This window comes from Seriola lalandi, unplaced genomic scaffold (assembly GCF_002814215.2).
Source record: "Seriola lalandi dorsalis isolate HSWRI2012SDOR001 ecotype SW California unplaced genomic scaffold, Sedor1 jcf7180002054969, whole genome shotgun sequence".
NCBI classification, from domain to species: domain Eukaryota; kingdom Metazoa; phylum Chordata; class Actinopteri; order Carangiformes; family Carangidae; genus Seriola; species Seriola lalandi.
Window position 1 is genome coordinate 357,408 of NW_019525520.1, and position 17,974 is coordinate 375,381.

At 42.8% G+C, this 17,974-nt stretch overlaps 1 protein-coding gene across 1 annotated transcript; it reads right to left on the reverse strand.

Annotated features, from left to right (window-relative positions):
- Window positions 1-1,664: 1,664 nt before the first annotated feature.
- On the reverse strand, window positions 1,665-15,056 carry baiap2l2a (BAR/IMD domain containing adaptor protein 2 like 2a). The gene is made up of 14 exons (XM_023395776.2): window positions 14,810-15,056; window positions 14,280-14,355; window positions 12,613-12,699; window positions 10,219-10,280; window positions 10,056-10,127; window positions 9,748-9,828; window positions 9,493-9,624; window positions 8,545-8,643; window positions 6,617-6,686; window positions 5,613-5,820; window positions 5,114-5,179; window positions 4,394-4,601; window positions 3,013-3,053; window positions 1,665-2,590 (listed from the first exon to the last, which is right to left on the reverse strand). Exons 1-14 carry the CDS (start codon window positions 14,861-14,863, stop codon window positions 2,509-2,511), a joined length of 1,338 nt encoding a protein of 445 aa, XP_023251544.1. The 5' UTR covers window positions 14,864-15,056; the 3' UTR covers window positions 1,665-2,508.
- Between the last annotated feature and the right edge of the window lie 2,918 nt (window positions 15,057-17,974).

Consider the following 17,974-nt stretch of genomic DNA (forward strand, 5'->3'; position numbering starts at 1 on the left):
CTCCCCTCCCCCACAAGCTATCCTATTTATTTTATCCTTTTTATACAAACTGTTTCTTGTTTCCGTTGATGTGTAGAAATAAAACTCGCCTGCAGGAATAAACTTCACATTTTAAAGCTTAAAGTAGATATTTACAGAAAACAGAGATTTTAAGAGAAAGACTCTCATTTCCTTTTCTCTTCGTTTTTCTTAGTCAACACTTTTCTGTCACTTTCCCTCTTTCTTTTTCCTGTTTTTTCTCTCCTCTCTGTCGATCTCACCTCAGGCACCTTTCCTCTTCCTGCATTCGCTCCCTTCTTTCCCCTCCCACACATTTATCTACTCATCCTCCATCCATCCCTTTCTCCTCTGGTAATGAGCTGTTGTAAAACATACCAAAAGAAGAAAGAGGTCAAGCTGTGAAAGAATAAAAATAAAATGAAGAAAACAAAGCCTGGAGAACACTGACTCACTGACTTGTGTGTTAATTCCTTCCTTTGATCTGACTCCACACTTTCAGTCCGGCTCATCCTCCTTTCCTTCTTCCTTCCTTCCTTTTTTCTACTTCGCCGTCACTCCTGCTCTCATCAAGCACAGCGACTGAAGCGAATCTCCACAGCGGCCTAATAATGCATGAAGGGGTCCAAATTTGAAAAGGTTTTTTTGTCTTTTAAGAATGTCAAAATTATTCATTAGGACCGGCTGCAAATAAAACAAAAAACAAACTGTGTGGTTGGAGATCTCCTCCCGCCAGCACTCGCTCCGGTCCACGTCACATTATGAATCTAACTTCACTGAGGGAGAGAAGGAAAGAAGGAGGCCACGTTCGCTCGCTCGCTCGCCCCCCCCCCAGTGCTAGTTTAACAGAACCACGCTGTGGAGCCATTAGCAGAATTGGATTCACACTGAGGTTCAATTTGGGTTAAATATCCCCAGCGGAGGACGCAAACAGGCAACCAGGGAATCCTGATCTTCTTTAGCGGGCCACTTTACCGCCTGAGCAAATAAACACAGATCTGAAGCTTCGGAGTCTCTCGCTCCGGAGACGGGAACCAGAGCCGTGGAGTTCGCTGAAGCTGGTGAAAAGCAAAGTGCTCGTCCCGGCAGACTGTGAAGGTCAGAGTGAGTCATCAGGAGGACGATGGAGGGAGGGGATTCATGGGAAACGCTGCTGCAGTAGAAAAAGTCATTTCAATAAAGACGGTACGACAGTCAGGAGTGTGACATACTTATAAAAACATGCTGGTTCAGGGGCGGCGGCTCGACGGCTCACCTGGTAGAGAGAATACCACACAGGGTTAGTCCTGACCGGCTGTGGGTTCGAGTCCGACCCACAATCCTTTGCTGGTGTCATCCCCTCTCTCTCTCTAACTTCCTGTCTATCTCTCACTGTCCTATCAGAATAAAGGCAAAAATGCCCAAAAAATATAGCGGCGGTCGACATTTTTATTTTATTTCAAACCAAAAATATGTTTTTGTTTTTTTTGTCGGCGCTCTCCTTTAAAGTGGGCGGGGCTCTGCTGGGAAAAAGGTGATGTCATGAACTCGTGTGCTCCAATCAGTATTTAGCAACATCAAACCACACAGTTTTTTTGAGCTTTGAACTCTTTAAATAATAAAAACCTAAAAAATAAAACCGATTCATTTAAATATTATACAGAAAATTTGAAATCAGGTGCTTTAACTGATGATGTATCACAAGTATTTTTATTATGTAATAACTTACATTTTGATATACATTATAGAACAAGATTAACATCACACCATCTGTAAAAAGATGCCACCTGCAGCTTTAACACATTGGTTAGAGTAATTATATGATGCTATGGAGACGGTATTACATAATCCATGAATGCATTGCATTTTTCATTACATCTCAGCCTCGGACATATTATCCTATTTTTATAAGATAGTACATTAGCTGCCAGAGGTTACATTATCATTCTCTACAAGCCCTTTTTACCAAAGTACATTCATAATGCAATTAATATTTAGCAATCAGCTTAATTCACACGGCAATACAAAAATATAAAAGATAGAAAAGATCATTAAAGCATCCGTCCCTGAGCAATACCTGACACTTCTTACATACACATCAACAGGTTCTTAGCACTGACTCTTCACATCTCATCATCACTTACTGGCCCATGTGCAATATTCAAGTCATTGCACGTCGTCTCTTCAGCTGACAGTATCTCAGTGCCGACAATCAAACATGTCAGAGGAGGAAAGATGATTTAAGACCAGGTTAAGATCAGAGTTACATCAACACAATCATTCGTTCTCAGTATTTTACAAATCAAAGAGCAGAGAACCAGGAGATAGACAAGCGAGGAGAGGGTGATAGTGAACGTCGGTCGTTGTTATTCGAATGTATTTCCTCTTTCTTATTTCGTGTGAATCTGTGCAGTCACACTCTGTGTCACAGTATTTACCGACAAAAACCACCTCCTTTAAAGGTCCACTTACTCAGCTTTTGACCAGATGTGCAGCCGAGGTCAAGGACGAACTGTTTTCCGGGTTAAGACGTCATCTGCGATAGAGACGCGGGGCCGATCTGTCATCGGTGGACGTGGGCTTCAGCTTCACGGTCGCGAACGGGTTGGTGCCCCTTCAGGACAGAGAGTGGACAGGAGAGAGGGACATACATGTTGAAGGAAGAGACGACAGCAATATCAGAAAATGCTCTGGCTCACGATGATTGAGTCCAACAGAGGAGGTGATAACAATCAGCATTACATTTCAAACCGTACAAGTATCATCATCAAACGGTTCATCTGAAGTGAGAGTGAGAGCCTCGGTTCCCCAACGACCAGAACTGAGATGGTTTCAGTTCTAAACTGCACTTCAAACTCTAATGGAAAGAAACCAATTCTGTGGCATTTCGACCACTGCCCTCATCTGCTGCTCCCTGATTTAATGGCTTCATGACATCATTAGCTTCTCTGGAAGAGGAAAACGAGCGGCCTCCGTTCTGACATCTAACCACCTGTCTGGGTTTTAAAAGCAGAGCTGCGGTGACATCACTCTTACCTCGGGAAGAGCTCCGGTTGGGATCCGTGTGGTTGTGATCTCTGCAGGGAAACACACAGGAGAAGGTGTGGATGAGTGTGAATGTGGACGTGTGCACTAATGGAGGCTCAACAAGCTCCAGCACTCGACCCCGATGTGCTGGGCCAGGCCGCCTCACACACATGCAGCGGACCCCGTGTCCAGCGACACACACTGAAAACCACTATTCTCTCAATAGAGATGAAGAAGGGAGACACAGCGATCACACAGAGACATCAGGCACATGCATCTATATCACTTTGAAAAAATTATGTTATAAAATGATAAATATGGGCAGAAACTTGGTTTATACAACATCAGAAAATAGTGAAAATATCCTCCAGCACCAGGTGACGTCAAAACTCTCCAAACATTCATTTTATTGTGATTTTAAACCAAGAAAAACAGCAAATTCTCATATTTGAGAAACTGAAAACAACAACTTTTGCTTGAAAAATTGTTCATCAATGATCAAATTAGATTTCTTTAGATCGTCTAATTGATTAATGGACTAACCACTAGCTCTATTATTACTGTTTTTATTTAAATAATAAATCTGCTTCATCAGTGACATCACTGGCTGGAGAGCAGCTTTCATAGCTAACATGCTTCGCTGTGTCAGTGAAAACTTGTGAGGAGAGAAACATGAGAATAATATAATGTATAATGTTGCTTTAATATCCATCAATTTATAGAACAATTAGAACAAACGTCACTGAGTTTAAACAGCATCAAAGAGAGAAGGTTTGTCACACAGCAGCACCCTGAAGTCTGATCATCTCCACCACAAAACACAGCATTCAAAACAATCCACACACACACACACACACACATGCACACACACACGCACATGCACACACACACACACGCACATGACCTCCTTGCTCATCCACCATCAGCAGCTGGAGCTCCCTCCCTGCATCCACCAGAAAGATGGATGTGGTGTCATTGAGAGCAGCACCTTGCCACAGTGCCCCTGCTGGACAGACGGGCAAACACCGTCACACAGGAAACACTTCATTAGTGGTGCTTTATTAGTTGAACTGGAGACTTCATAAATGAAACCTCTTGTTAATGACTTATTAACATTTATCACTGCAGACTGCCATTATTAACAACCTGTATCATGAGCAGGTAGAAACTTATCATTAACCTCAGACATCAGCCCTGACTTTAGAAAAGGCGGCTTGTTGGGAAGTTTCAAAGTCACTGCAGGAGAATTGTAGAAAGAAAGTGAGGGACATTTAGTTTATCACATCTCAGTCTCAAAAGGTTCCACGCAGTTTTGATGGAGTGAGAGAGAATTGATTGATATCAGCCGCCGCGCTGATCGATGGTCGGGCCGACTGACTGATCTCCGTACCTTGTTTTCCGAGGTAGACTCGACCCGTCTGTCGGGGGTGGGTGTGAGCGGCGGCATCTCAGAGTGTTTATTTGAAGACAGAGAAGATGACGGTGGCGGCGGCGGCGGTGGAGGGGGAGGGGATCCGGCGCCGCTCAGGCTGCTGCTTCCCATTTGGCTGAACAGGTTGCTGGAGCTGCTGCTGCCTCGCAGGGACGAGCTGCTGAAACTACACACACATTTCATTTGTTTTCATCGGTGAAGAAGTTTAACATGTTATTTTCACTAGACGCACAAAAAACACACAAAAATTTATATTTATAAGTTAAAACATGTTTCTCTTTGTTAAATACGACATTTCACTTTTCTGTGACACAGTGAGCAAAGTTTCAGTTGAAAAGCTCTTACTGGTTTTCCTCTAAGCACTGGGTCACCCAAATATTTTAAATAGTTCATGTAATTATTCCAGGCCTGAGTCTCATGTTGACCCTCTTTTAAAACAGCAGGATCCGCCTGGAGGAGCTGAACGTTACACTCTGTGGTTTGACAGTCAAACACTGAGCAGTGGGTTTATTCTCTGCTTCCTCTCTCCACTCATTCTTAGTGGCTGCACATAAAGAAGAATGGATTCGTTCTATCATCCTACAGATGTCTGGTAAAGTAAGAAGCAGTGAGATACGAACACGAACGTTAGCCCATTTAACCGTCACACCTGTTGAGCTCATTTGATTGGCTGTTTACCTGGAGCTGCTCGACCTCGGAGGTTCGTCCACTGGCTCCACGTATGAGGCGGGAAACCATCCCTGACTGAGAATGAAGGAGACAGAGATGAAAAGATGATGAATGTTGATGAAGATTATTACACTCGGTGATACACTTGAGTGGTCACACTAGTGCTAATTCGTTAGCATGCTAACAGGCTAAACATAGACAACACTAAGCTTAAAAATCAGTATGTTAGCTCGCTAATGCTAAGACTTAGCCAGAGACGTCGCCATCTTGCCAGTACCTGACTCCGCCCATAACTCCCGGCTAATACAAAAATGGTCAAAGAGGAGGGGCACGTGTCGAGCCAAGACTTCGGTGGCAAACATACATTCACCCACCTGTCACTCAAAGAGGCCACGCCCTCAATTCTCCATAACTTTAAGCTTTAATAATTTAATATAAACTATCTATTCTAACACACAGATATGGTGACATTACGTTACAGCAGTGCAGGAGAAGAAGCTTCTCTCACCGCGAGCTGCTGTCGGCTCGGCCGTACAGCCAGCCGTTCCTGGGCTGGTGGACCAGCACGGTGATCATCTCTCCCCTGGTGAAGGGCAGCAGGGTGGGGCTGGAGCCGGCAGGTTGGTGGGCAACCAGGGCCCTCGTGGATCTTCCTCCACCGCCACCTCCCGCCGAGTCGACAGCAGAGCGAAACATGCTTCCCTGGGGAGACGGGGCTGGAGAGATGAGACAGAGTTAAAGCACAAGTTCCTGCAGCTGATGAACCCACTTCAACGGCAGCGACAGATCTCTGGGGAAACGATTAATTAATAACTATAACTGGCCAGGATTTATTTGATTTATTTCCTTATTCTCTGAGGTTTTGATTATAACTCATATGTCTCACTCCATGCATGATTATTTCTGCCTGGATGACAGAGGATGCAGTGAACATCAGCGCTACAGACAACAGGCAACGTTTCAGCCGAATGTAAGGAGGAGCGCCGGTTAGTATTCTGGAGATTGTTTATTTTTCTGCTTTTCGATACGTAGTTACTGAGTCTATTTTTACTCTAGATAACGAGGCCCTAATAATTAGACAGACTTGCAGCAGAGGGAAGTAGAAACGAGGAGGTATGAAAGTACATGATGTGCAGAATATGAAGAGGGAGAGAAAGATGGAGGAGAGAGAGGGAGAGAGAAACAGAGATAAAAGGCTTAAAAGGAGATAAAGCAGCTGGTAGAGTGAAGGCAGAATTACTGATACACGGACAGAGGCTCCGCGGCTTGCAGATGATTTGCAGGCGAAAAAATGAAAATTACAGAAGGACCTTGATCCTGAAACGGACTAAAACAAGACACGAGAAAAAGTAAGGTGTGAAAACTGATCAACAAGAAATCAGAATCTCTTTATCACATCACTGCTGGGTGTTTTGAAAAGGTTAAAACTTTACATCTGGTTTCCCGTGTTAAGACACGGTGTCAGTGAAGTGATATATTTTCTCATAAAGCCTGATGAGATTAACCGCTCACCCCTTGATGGTATTTTCCCGAGGGGCGGCTCCTCTCTGCTCTTTCGAATCTCCTCCCTCTTTATCCCCGCCTGGAAAAACCAACAAGAAACGTGTTAAATGCACAGATCCAGACAGTTGTAGTGATGATGTCCATGCAAACACCAGGAAACGAAACACGCCTTCGTCTTTAAGGGGAAAACAGATAACGTTATCAGAGTAACACGACCTGGTTTCAGGCACAAACATCAGCTGTAACATTTCCACAATCGAGGATTTCATCGCTGAGAAATCTCGAGGTGCGACCTCACGGGAAATACACACTGTGAGAAATATATGTCTTCGCTTGCAAAGTGTGAGATAAAAAGATCAATGTCACTCTCACGTCTGGAAGGTAAATGTGAAACTACAATGGATAAAAAGAAGCTGTGAAAACAGTTCAGGCTCCGAGTCGATCTTACTTCAAGGAGTAAAGTGACTCAAAATATGATGCACTTAAACTACTTTTTATTTTACCATTATTTATGTCAAGATCCGTCCCTCTGATCAATTGAACTCACAAGTTCTGAAAGTGATAATTAAAAACCAGTTTCCCGCCTGGTGATTGAATCCCTCCGCCAACCGCGTTACAAGTTAACAGGAAGTATATTCACAGTCCAGAGTTACAGAGTAGAATAAAAGCCAGAAAAGTGTTTTTGCTGAACATTATGATGTCACAGTAAAGTTGACCTTTGACCTTTCGGATATAAAATGTCATCACTTGTTTTAATCCTCACAGACAGTTCAGTTAAATTGTGTCATAATTACTGTATGAATTCATGAGTCATGGTCACCATGACCTTTGACCTTTGACCACCAGTCAACACAGTGAAATGTGATTTCTGTGATTCACCTGCTAAAGAACATAAATCAACAGAACTTCATCAGGACTCACTGAAACTCTTGCAAGAAACTACTTTAATGTGTTTCACAATTTCCTTTTTTAACCTTAAAAATAATTAACAGCTTGTAAATTTGTAGATATTTATGCCAAAGAAAACAAGTTACATTTCTTTTTCTTACAGTGTACCGCTAGCAGGCGATTAGCTTATCTTAGCACAGAGACAGTGTAGGATGTGTCGGATGTACAATCCTATAGGCTGCAATGAATAATGTATGTCGTGTGAATGTAACACACACAACTCAAATATCCTCCTGAACTGAGAGGAGGATAAATCCCACGAGGAACCAAAACAAACACAGAATCCATGTTAATCCTCTGATTGTTATTAGCGCAGGACGTGGGATCTGTCGGGTTCACTGGCGTGTCACCTTCCGATGAGGAGCGCACTGAGACCGACAGGGTTTATCTCAGGCCCGTCTTTGTTGTTTACTTGAATAGTAATTGCAGTTTTTACACAATGAACCGCGTTTGGTTTTGGTTTTGTATATTATCCTCGATGTTAATCCCACTCTACTGAGACGGAGAGTTGTCTGAATTCACTCAGCGACACTACAGCAGGTGTATTTTCAGACGATGCACACAAAGTTATTTGCACAAAATTCATCGCAGCTTCATCGTAATCACACACTCTCTTCATTCATGCCAGACAATCTGCAATCTTTGTCTTTCCACTTCAGCTGCAGCTTTAATCCTCCTCAGAATGACAGAAGTGACTCTGATGGTTTCAAATTGAATCAGGTTCCCAGCTTCTCCACCAGAGGGCGCCCCGGTAACAGAAATATTATATTTGTGTCTCTGTTTAATAGAGACATTAGAATAAATGTGGCACAGATATCACAGTTTCACATCGTTTTATCTGGATCATACTCGGATCTTAAAGAGCTTCTCAGTTCATTCCCCAGCAGCAGAATCATATCTCACACTGGCAGCGAACTCTTCCAGTATTTAATGAAGATAAAGATTAAAAACACAGTTGGTTTCTCTGAACTCTGAAGCCTTTGACTCACAGTGTTGTCCAGAGGGGCGGGACCTCTGGCTTCAGGTTGTCTGGTGACGTTCACCTCCGTTGTCCAGACATCAGCTCTCTGCTGGAGAGAATCCCCCGTCTGCCACACACACACACACACACACACACACACACACACACACACACACACACACACACACACACACACAATATCATTATCATTATTATATTACAATAACAATTTTGACTTTATAGTATGTTTTTGACTTAATAAGTCACAATTTTGACAAAGTAAATCAAAAGTTATCATATAATTTTATATATTGACTTTCCGTACATTTGATTTTAAAAGAAGTGGATTGTCTGTGTGTTATTCATCTTGGATATATATACTACACTTCAGTTTAGCACCGTGCACTGTTCAAACTGTGGTTCTCAATGAGGCGCGGGTCTGTGGTTTGGATGCCTTCATGTGTGCAAAAGTCTGAGATGTTATAAAGTCGCTTTTTGGAATGAGCCTTGTATTGACATGATCCTGTTCTTGTTTTTAAATCATGTAAAAAAGGTTTTGACTTTGATGACATGAAAGACAAAACTTTTTTAGAGTTCATATTTGGTTCATGGGTTTCTATTTGCCAGCTACAGTACAGAGGCCCAAACAAACAAACAAACCAAGCAACCAACAAACAGGTCAACTGCTCCACTCCTGCATCACTCCTGCAGCCTCATTATGAACAAAAACAACAACCAGGCTTCAAAGTCGCCAAAAGAGTGACGGCACAGGTCAAGAAGCCGTCATACACATATTTCTCTGAGGGCTTTGTTAGCTTGAGAGTAGCGCCGCACAGAAACTGCCCGTCACAGTAAAACGTCTAATTAGGTTGTGAATAATTTCGTGCCTTCCTCTGACGTTCATTATAACGAGCTGCACCTGCAGTCAATAAGCCAACACTGAATTCACAAACGCTACTCAAAACTGGTGTTATACCTTATTCATGAGGCGGGCGACGGTCTGTATCAGTCCACAGTGTTTCTCAGCCAGGAAGCGATATCTCCTCTCCTCCTCCTTCAGAGCCTCTCCATGGCTCTCCCTGAGGAACTGCACATACTGACTGCAGTCCTGAGGGTACATCATTGACATATATATATATATATATATATATATATATACACACACTGTACAACAATACATATGCAATGGTGGTTTCCCTCCAGACAGACAGAGCATGAGAAACACACAGACCTGGTTGTTTCCCCTCCTCAGGTGTCTCTCCAGAGCTGCTGCCTGGTTGTGGACTTCCACCTCGTAGTGATTCCTGCTGCCCTGCGTGACAGAACATCACCTCAGTCATCCAGCAGCAGCAGCTGCAGCGTTAGGTCAGGATGTCTGTGAGGTAAGTCTGCTGTATTGCTATATTAATTAATTTGATAACTCACTCCAGGGGGTCACACAACAGATTCGTAGGTCCATAACTATTCCCATGATGCCCTGCAGTTACCATTTTAATTTTAATTCCAGGAAGGTAATTATGAGAGAACTGAGTGACTCACTGATATGTAATCTTTGTCGAGTCTAATGTTGTTGTCCATCTCCTGAAGAACCTCCACGCTGAACCAGCGGAACTGGAAACGACAAGCGAGATCATATCATTAAACGACACGTGAACCGCAGAGCGGATCGATCGCGCTCGAACGCACACGAGATGTAACGTACCACTCCATCCAGCTCCATGGTGAGTCTCCTCTGGCTCTCAGAGATCTGGATCAGGACGTCTCCTTTAAGACAGGTGCGTTACGTGTTGCATTATTCAGAATACACACCGCAGAGCAATAACATGACGTTTAGCTAAATAATATCTTTATCTTTTGTTCTTTCATTTGCCCCCCCATGTACAGACGTTAGCTTTAGCTGGCTAGCAACAGACACATGGGGTGCGTTTGTATTCACCGCAAACTCTTGAATCTTCCTCCTTTTTGCCAGCGGCCTCTCTCGTCTCTCCTCTCATCTTTTGTGAACTTGTGAAGCTGATTCACAGAAGCTCCAGGATGTGCTCAGATTTTATCACCCAAGTTAAAACAATTTCATTTCTATTGATGCACAATAAAAAAAACCCTTGTGAATCCGTTTCCCACGCTGCACCACTGTCTTTCTCAATCCAGGTTTGTTGGTGTTAAGTTGCAAACTTGGGGAAACAGGTTAAAAATCTAATTCATCATAAACAGTTTGTATCATGTTGTGGATTAAATATCTTTAAGGAGTCTCATACACCTTCAAAACAGCGGTAAGTCATATTAAATGACCTTGCTAATTATCTTTCAGATGAGTGAATGCTCACACATGAGAGGCACAAACCAGGGCTGTATGTGTAGGTTCTCTTTTATGGCAGCTGCTAACCAAGCTAGTCACTATGCTAGCTGTCTGAGGCCCATGTGTTGCTAAGCTAACGGCTCATTTGCTGTCAGGTTAACTGTCGTTTTATTCATACCTTCTACTTTTCTTGTGAGGTCTGTATATTCACCAGATTACAGTAATTACTGCGTCTACCTCACACGAGGGACGACGTAACACACTTGACAGCTAATCTCAACTTCTGTTTATCCAGTTTTATTGTTGCTACTCATTGATTTTTGATCTGGAGTCTCTACCATAGAATTAGTTGCCCAATAGTGTTTTGACAGTTTAATAATTGCTTTCAGTAAAAGGCTCCTTGTGTAGATGTGCACCTTCATACACCTGTGTTGACGGCGGAGAGACCCTAATATCTGATCATCATTTGTAAATTAAATACCGGCCATCAAATCTCCCTAAAGCAATATAATGAAGTAATAGATCCATGTCCACATACTTTTGTCTGGGTTCTTTATTTTATTTATTGGTCTAGTCTACATGTCCTTAAATTTAAATTAAGGGAATTTCCCCGTAATGTATCAGCACTAAAATGCTGCTGGTTGCATTTGTAACAGATAAAATACACAGTGATGAGGACGGAGTGTCTCATCCCTCCGTTAACGTCCCCGACCCAAACACAAGGACATCAGCCCTGTGCACAGGAAGGAGCGGAGTGGGCGTGTGTTTGTGAGAACATACTAAGCTATCTTCAAACAGAAGTTATTTATTACCTTGACTAATTTATTACACACACACACACACACACACACACACACACACACACACACACCTCGTGTCATAAATGCTCACTTCACACTGTAAAAAGTGACACTGAAGGAAAACCTTCCAGTGTGAAGCAGCTGTGGACATCAGATCCTGTGTGTGTAGATGATGCAGACTGATTTAAACGCTGGCTGCAGAGAGATTAGTCAAAATGGCTCCTTTACATTTTGAGCATGTATTCCATTATTACTGAGCATCACCAAAGTGTTGAGGAAGACGAAAGCTTTGACATGCATCACATCCCGTGTAAACAGTTGTCCTGAGCTCTCACAGTAAGAGCAGACTAATGATCCAGTTTGGACAAATATCTCCAGCTCCGGCTGCTCGACCTGACATGACTCTGTTTTCAAAGAGGCTGGGTTAAGTGAGCGGAGCACAACCCGCTGCCTGTCATCGTCTATTATTCATGCCACCTGCTGCTATCCAGTACCCACTCTGCCAACACTGGGCTCCAACTCACAGGAAAACACCCTCAAACGTGCATCATGTCGTACATTAACTCTAATCTAATTAGAGAGTCCTGCCACGTTCTTGAACCTGACGTGACCTGTGCTCAATACAAATATCGGTTCATCTCCAGCTGCAGGTCAAAGTCTTTTAGTCTTTATGGGTCTAACTGTTGTAGATACTGTGTAATACAGAAACTTCTCATGGTGGGATCTGCACACTTACACATCAAAGAGCATGTTAATCACATGCACACATATTCTTAAGTAACGGGAGGGGTAATAAAGTGCCACCTGAGGCTAAACTTTGGTCTCCACGATACGTAAGAACATTGTTTAATTAGTTTAATAAATGGCCATAAACATGTCGAAGACAAAACACTCACATCCTGGACGGGAGCGCCAGAAATAAAGTCAGTTAATCATTGGATTACAGCTGCGCGTGAATGTGTGTGTGTGTGTGTGTGTGTGTGTGTGTGTGTGTACATACCTAGGGAGCGCGAGGACACGGTGTGGAAAGCCGTTTCTCCGATTTTTGAAAGTGCACTGAAGTAGGCCTCACTCGTTACAGTAAGAGCTGACACACACACACACACACACACACACACACACACACACACACACACACACACACACACACACACACACACACACACACACACAAACACACAAACAAACAAACAAACAAACCAGTCATTTGAAATGCAAATACTTAATGTTCCCAGTCATGGAGCTACTGAAGCAGGTAAACACAGTCATTAATTACAAAAAAGGGGGGAAATTATTCCTTAACTTATTAACATTTCTCTGTAATTATTTGGAAAATGTGTTTACTTAAAAAACAGAAGCTTAACATCGCAGAGAAATCACATGAAAGCTGTGTGACTGCACCGACACTGGCTTTATTTCTGCTCTGCGAAGCCAAAAGGCCGAAAACTACAAACAGTTTTTGAGTCAAAATGTTGTTCAGACAGATTTCAGCCTCTTGAAAACAGCTTGTTAAATATGGTGTTACTACAAAACACGACTAAAGCCAAAGCAAACAGTGGTTAAGCTTCTTTTAAATAACATATTTATAACAAATGAGACATGTATTTAATCTTAAATGAATACAATATATTTGTTTACAAGGTAATTATTAACTTGTGCTGGATGGAAAGCTCTGAGGTCGACCTGCTTCTCTGTAGTTTCCTGCTCACTGTGCATCACCTCAGTTAAACCCGAGCACGACATTAGATCCCTGAGTGGAGCTGCACCAGCTCAAACACACAGGCGGCAAATCAAACCCACTTCAAACCAATCAAACACACCCTCCCCGGTGCTGTGAGGCGGATGGATTTCAACAATAAAACCCTGGGTGATAGTGCTTTAATAACAGCACAGGGAGCAGATGAGCTGCATCAACTTCCTGTTTGAGAAACAGATCGTGGCTCCCCTCTGAACCCAGGGAGGGAACTCGCAGTCTCTGTGCAGGTGGCGACGAGACGCATCATAATCTGTGTTTAATGTCTGCGGGGATTATGCCGCTATGAATCAGCTGTTGATGGTGTAGCATTAACACTGTAAACAAACACATATGATATAATATCGTGTGTAAGAGCAGCACCGTGTCAAACCGCTGCTGTAGCCGAGTCTGATTTGCATTTTAAAGGTTTTTCACGTCGAGGGATTAAAGGTGATTATGGTGTGAGTAATTAAGACATAGAGATTTAGATTCAAATTAAAGGTGTAATCATGGCCCTGGTGTGAACTCTCCTCCTTCCTGCAGGACCTCAAGGAAACATGGATTCACTTTAGAATGTAAATAAATTCAAAACAATGTCCTAAATCCCCGTATTTAGTTGTTGGGCTTGTGTTTGTCTGTTTGTGTGTTTGTGTGTTTGTCTGTAGTGGTAACAGCTTCTCCAGGGCTCGATTACAGGCCCATAACCAAGACTTTAACAGCACCAGGATATTCCCAATGCATATGGACTTTGGAATGAGATCTAGTGAAATAGATACCCAACACCATATTCTGTTTACCGCCATCAGCGTCTGTTTAGTTTATAGTACTATAAAGATAGGTGTGTGAATGTCGCACACAAAGAACCCTGAAGGTGGCTTCTTTCTTTTATTTTATGTTACTTTTCTTTCTTTCTTCCTTCCTTTGTTTCTTACCCTTGAAAGCTTGGATATAGCTGTTTCCCAGTGAAACCAGTTTCTGTAGGCTTGGGTTGAACTCATCCATCAAGTTCTGTTTGGGAAATACACACACACACGCACGCACACACACACACACACACACACACACACACACACACACACACACGCACAATTTTGAAAGTCAGAGAGATTTTCAGTAACACCTAAAAAGATAAAGATTCAGCAGCACCAGACAGACAACCTAACACTCACATCCCCATGAGTTATCAAGTGAAGGAAATACTCCTTGAATTTGAAAGTGACTTTGCAAAAAAAAAAGAAAAGAACAAAAGAAAGAAATGACCTGAAACAAGTTTAACTGAGCTTTACTCCTCAGTAACCAAGAAAAGTTTCTGTTCCACTTTCCTGAAGAGTTTCTTGACAAGCGAACGCAGCACAGGAGAGACCACTGCTGCCAGAACTTATAAAACCACTCTGGTTATTTACTGCGCTCAGTTTGTTGTCTAATTAGAGCCACTGGCCCACACACAGTATCTGTTACTTACCGAGTAAATCCCCAGGGTGGAGCGATACAGCTGATCACTATTCATCCTCGACATCGTTTCTACCCAAAACAGTGCAACCGTCAACGACACCTTCAGAGCGTCTGCGGGTCTTTAACCATCCAGCGAACGCACCGCAGCCTCTGAGAGAGAGAGAGGGAGAGAGAGAGGGAGAGAGAGAGTCGATCGTATCGGACTCGACGTGGAGTTGATGAGAGGAGGCAGCTCAGTGTGGTTGGTAATCGACACCGCCGTGGCCTGAGAGAGACTGTGAGTAAATAATTAAACATGGCTCAACCATAAAACACACTGACATATGCTGTAAACCCAACAGTCTGGGCATCTGTGTGTGTGTGTGTGTGTGTGTGTGTGTGTTGCCTACAGTGTATGTTTTATTCAAGACTATAACAGAGATCTGTTTTCACTCTCTCTCTCTATATATATATATATATATATATACACACACACACACACGTACATACAAAAACTATATACAGTGCATTCAGAAACCAGAGGCTTCTCCTGTCAGACTGTGAGAAACAAGATTCTCTGGTCTGATGAACCAAGATTGAAATGTTTGGCCTGATTTCTGAGCGTCTTAAAACTGTTTGTCCTTGTGGAAGTTTCTCCTGGTTCCACACAGGATCTCTGCAGCTCAGTGACCATCAGGCTCTCGGTCGCCTCTGTTACCGAGACTCTTCTCACTTTCAGAGCAGCAGAGTTTGGGTTTTTTTTTTTGAGCCTTCCCCAGATCTGTGCCTGGATATGTTCCTGTCTCTGAGCTCTGCAGCAGTTTCCCTCCACCTCTCTGCTTGGTTTTTGCTGCAATATGCATCATCAGCTGTCTGTACAGTGTAGACATGTCCTGTCAACTGTATTTACCACAGGTGGTAAGTGTCTGAATACTTATGACAATGTGATACTTTGGTTTTTCCTTCACTTCTTGTTTGATTTTGGGTTTGTTTGTTTTTTTACAGTGTAGTCTTATGTTATTATTATTTTTTTTTTTCACATTTTGTTATGTCACCGCTGCTAAAACAACAGAATGTGTGGTGTATTTAATGGGACCTACTTTCAGCCGTGGATGAATACACACGGGGTTAGAATTAATGGTGGTGTATGTGGAACTGAGAGAAGATAAAACACAGTGTCCATGTTCATCGAACCGTAAAGAAACATGTGTGACTCTTCTTTAATAGTTTTTTGGGCAACAGAGGAGATCTGTGAGCTTCATCAAGCTTTGGCCGACAACACGTCCTCCGACCCGAGCGACCGCGTAGGTCGCCTGTCGCCTACGACCCACAGGAGCGACCCACACACAGGCGTACCGGACCTTCGTCGTCACGGTAAAAATAAAACGTACAGTTGTAAAAAGATCAAAGATGAAAGAAACACCAGCGGCCTCCTGAGTGAAAGTCCTGTGTTTTGTGGACTTTGACTCTTTATACTACGTCACATAGCTTCCTTTTTTTGTTCTGATCACCTCACAGTGAAACTGAACCATGAGTCATAACAAGCTGCTTGTACAGACAAACTCCAGGGTCATTCTTTGACAGGACAGTCTCTTGGCCACACAGGCACTAGTTAGTGGAAATGAATCATTATTGATTTCCGTCTTTTCATGGGGTTTGTTCACAACAAGGAAAATACAGAACATCAACAGGCTTCAGTTACAGATGGACGTACATGGACGACTGCAGACGGATTAGTAGCTGTTTGAATTTATACTCCGGCCTGGAGGACACACGCCGTACACGCGCAACAATGACAACACATCTGGTCTTTCTGTTCTGTTATAGACGACCCTGGCTTCACTGTCTGGTATCAGTATCTGTAAACACTGGGTGGGTCAGAAAGAAACCTGAGGTGCTCCGTACGTCGAACTTATCCCGAACAACTTCTTGTCCATAAAACAAGTAGTGCCATTATGTAGACCTGAAAATAACCTGCACCAACATACATTCACGTCCTCTAAGCACACGGAGATGGAAAGAACCTGCGTCTACTTGCTGAATCATCTACTGTGTATTTACAGAAAGAAAAATAAATGTGATTAGAGTGTCTGTGTGAATGGTGTCGTTGAGTCTGTGTTCACTGGCGCTGGTGTGAAGTCTTCTTGGATTCATCTTCATCATACAATCTCGTCACTCTAATTGTCCATATTGTCTTTCTGCTGTTGTTATTTTGTTATGTTTCTTACTTTTTCCCTGTTAAGAAGACACTGGGGGAGTTTTCCCATAAGGACAGAGGGTGCTGTGATTCATCATTATGGGCTATAGAAATAAAATTCACTTACATGAATATGAAAATGTCACAGAGTGCGCTTGTAAATCGAGCAGATTTGGAAATCCATGATTTACTTAATCCCGATCCTTTAATACGGTAATGTCATTAAAATTCCTCAGTTTTGATTGGTTACAGCAACATTTGTGAAAATGTGCTAAATATCCTATAATCCTTACAGTGTAATCACGTCACGTCGCTTCATCCTACTTGCACAAACTGTACAAGGCAAAAAAGAACATTTTATACAGAAACTGAACTTTCCTGCAGGAACTGATAAAAAACGAAGAGTATGTTGATCTTTGTCAGTAATTTTTCAGTTTCACACGAGCCTCGGTGTGTGTATAAGAAATATTGATTACCGTCAAACATCAACTGAGAAAAGACTTGTACTTCTTCCACTGATGACAGAAAAAATACCCAAGCACACAGAGAGACGGGGGGAAGACTTGCTCTGCCATATTTGATCAAAAACCATCGATGAGTGGAGGGAAATTATCGATTTCTCTCCTGACTTCACTCGTCATATTTTGGCACAAAGTCCAAAACCGGAGCTCGTCCCGGTGCCCGGCTGAAATACACACTGCTGTGCACGGCAACACTTCTGATGGATGTGTTGTTATCAGACTGAGGCTTTTTTTCCTTTCTCTGACACATCAGAGTCAGTGAACTCCACATGCACTGCTGTCAGAGACGTGCACGTGCCACATGCACCGTGATATATTGCATATTATATTCAGACATATTGCATGAATGTGTTGTATTTTTTTTCATTTTATTTGTTTCAGTGAAACCTTTGGTTCCTAAATTATTTGTGTTCACCTTAATAGATCACAGGCTCAGGCAGAGAGAGGGGTGGGGGTGAGGGTGAGGGTGGGGGTGAGG

Excerpts from the sequence above, each read along its gene's own strand:
- baiap2l2a (XM_023395776.2), bottom strand. The coding sequence starts at position 14,863 with ATGTCGAGGATGAATAGTGATCAGCTGTATCGCTCCACCCTGGGGATT. Across the intron at positions 5,821-6,616 it reads CGGGAAAATACCATCAAGGG|CCCCGTCTCCCCAGGGAAGC; the intron begins GTGAGCGGTTAA and ends TCATCTCTCCAG. Across the intron at positions 4,602-5,113 it reads CCGAGGTCGAGCAGCTCCAG|TTTCAGCAGCTCGTCCCTGC; the intron begins GTAAACAGCCAA and ends ATGTGTGTGTAG.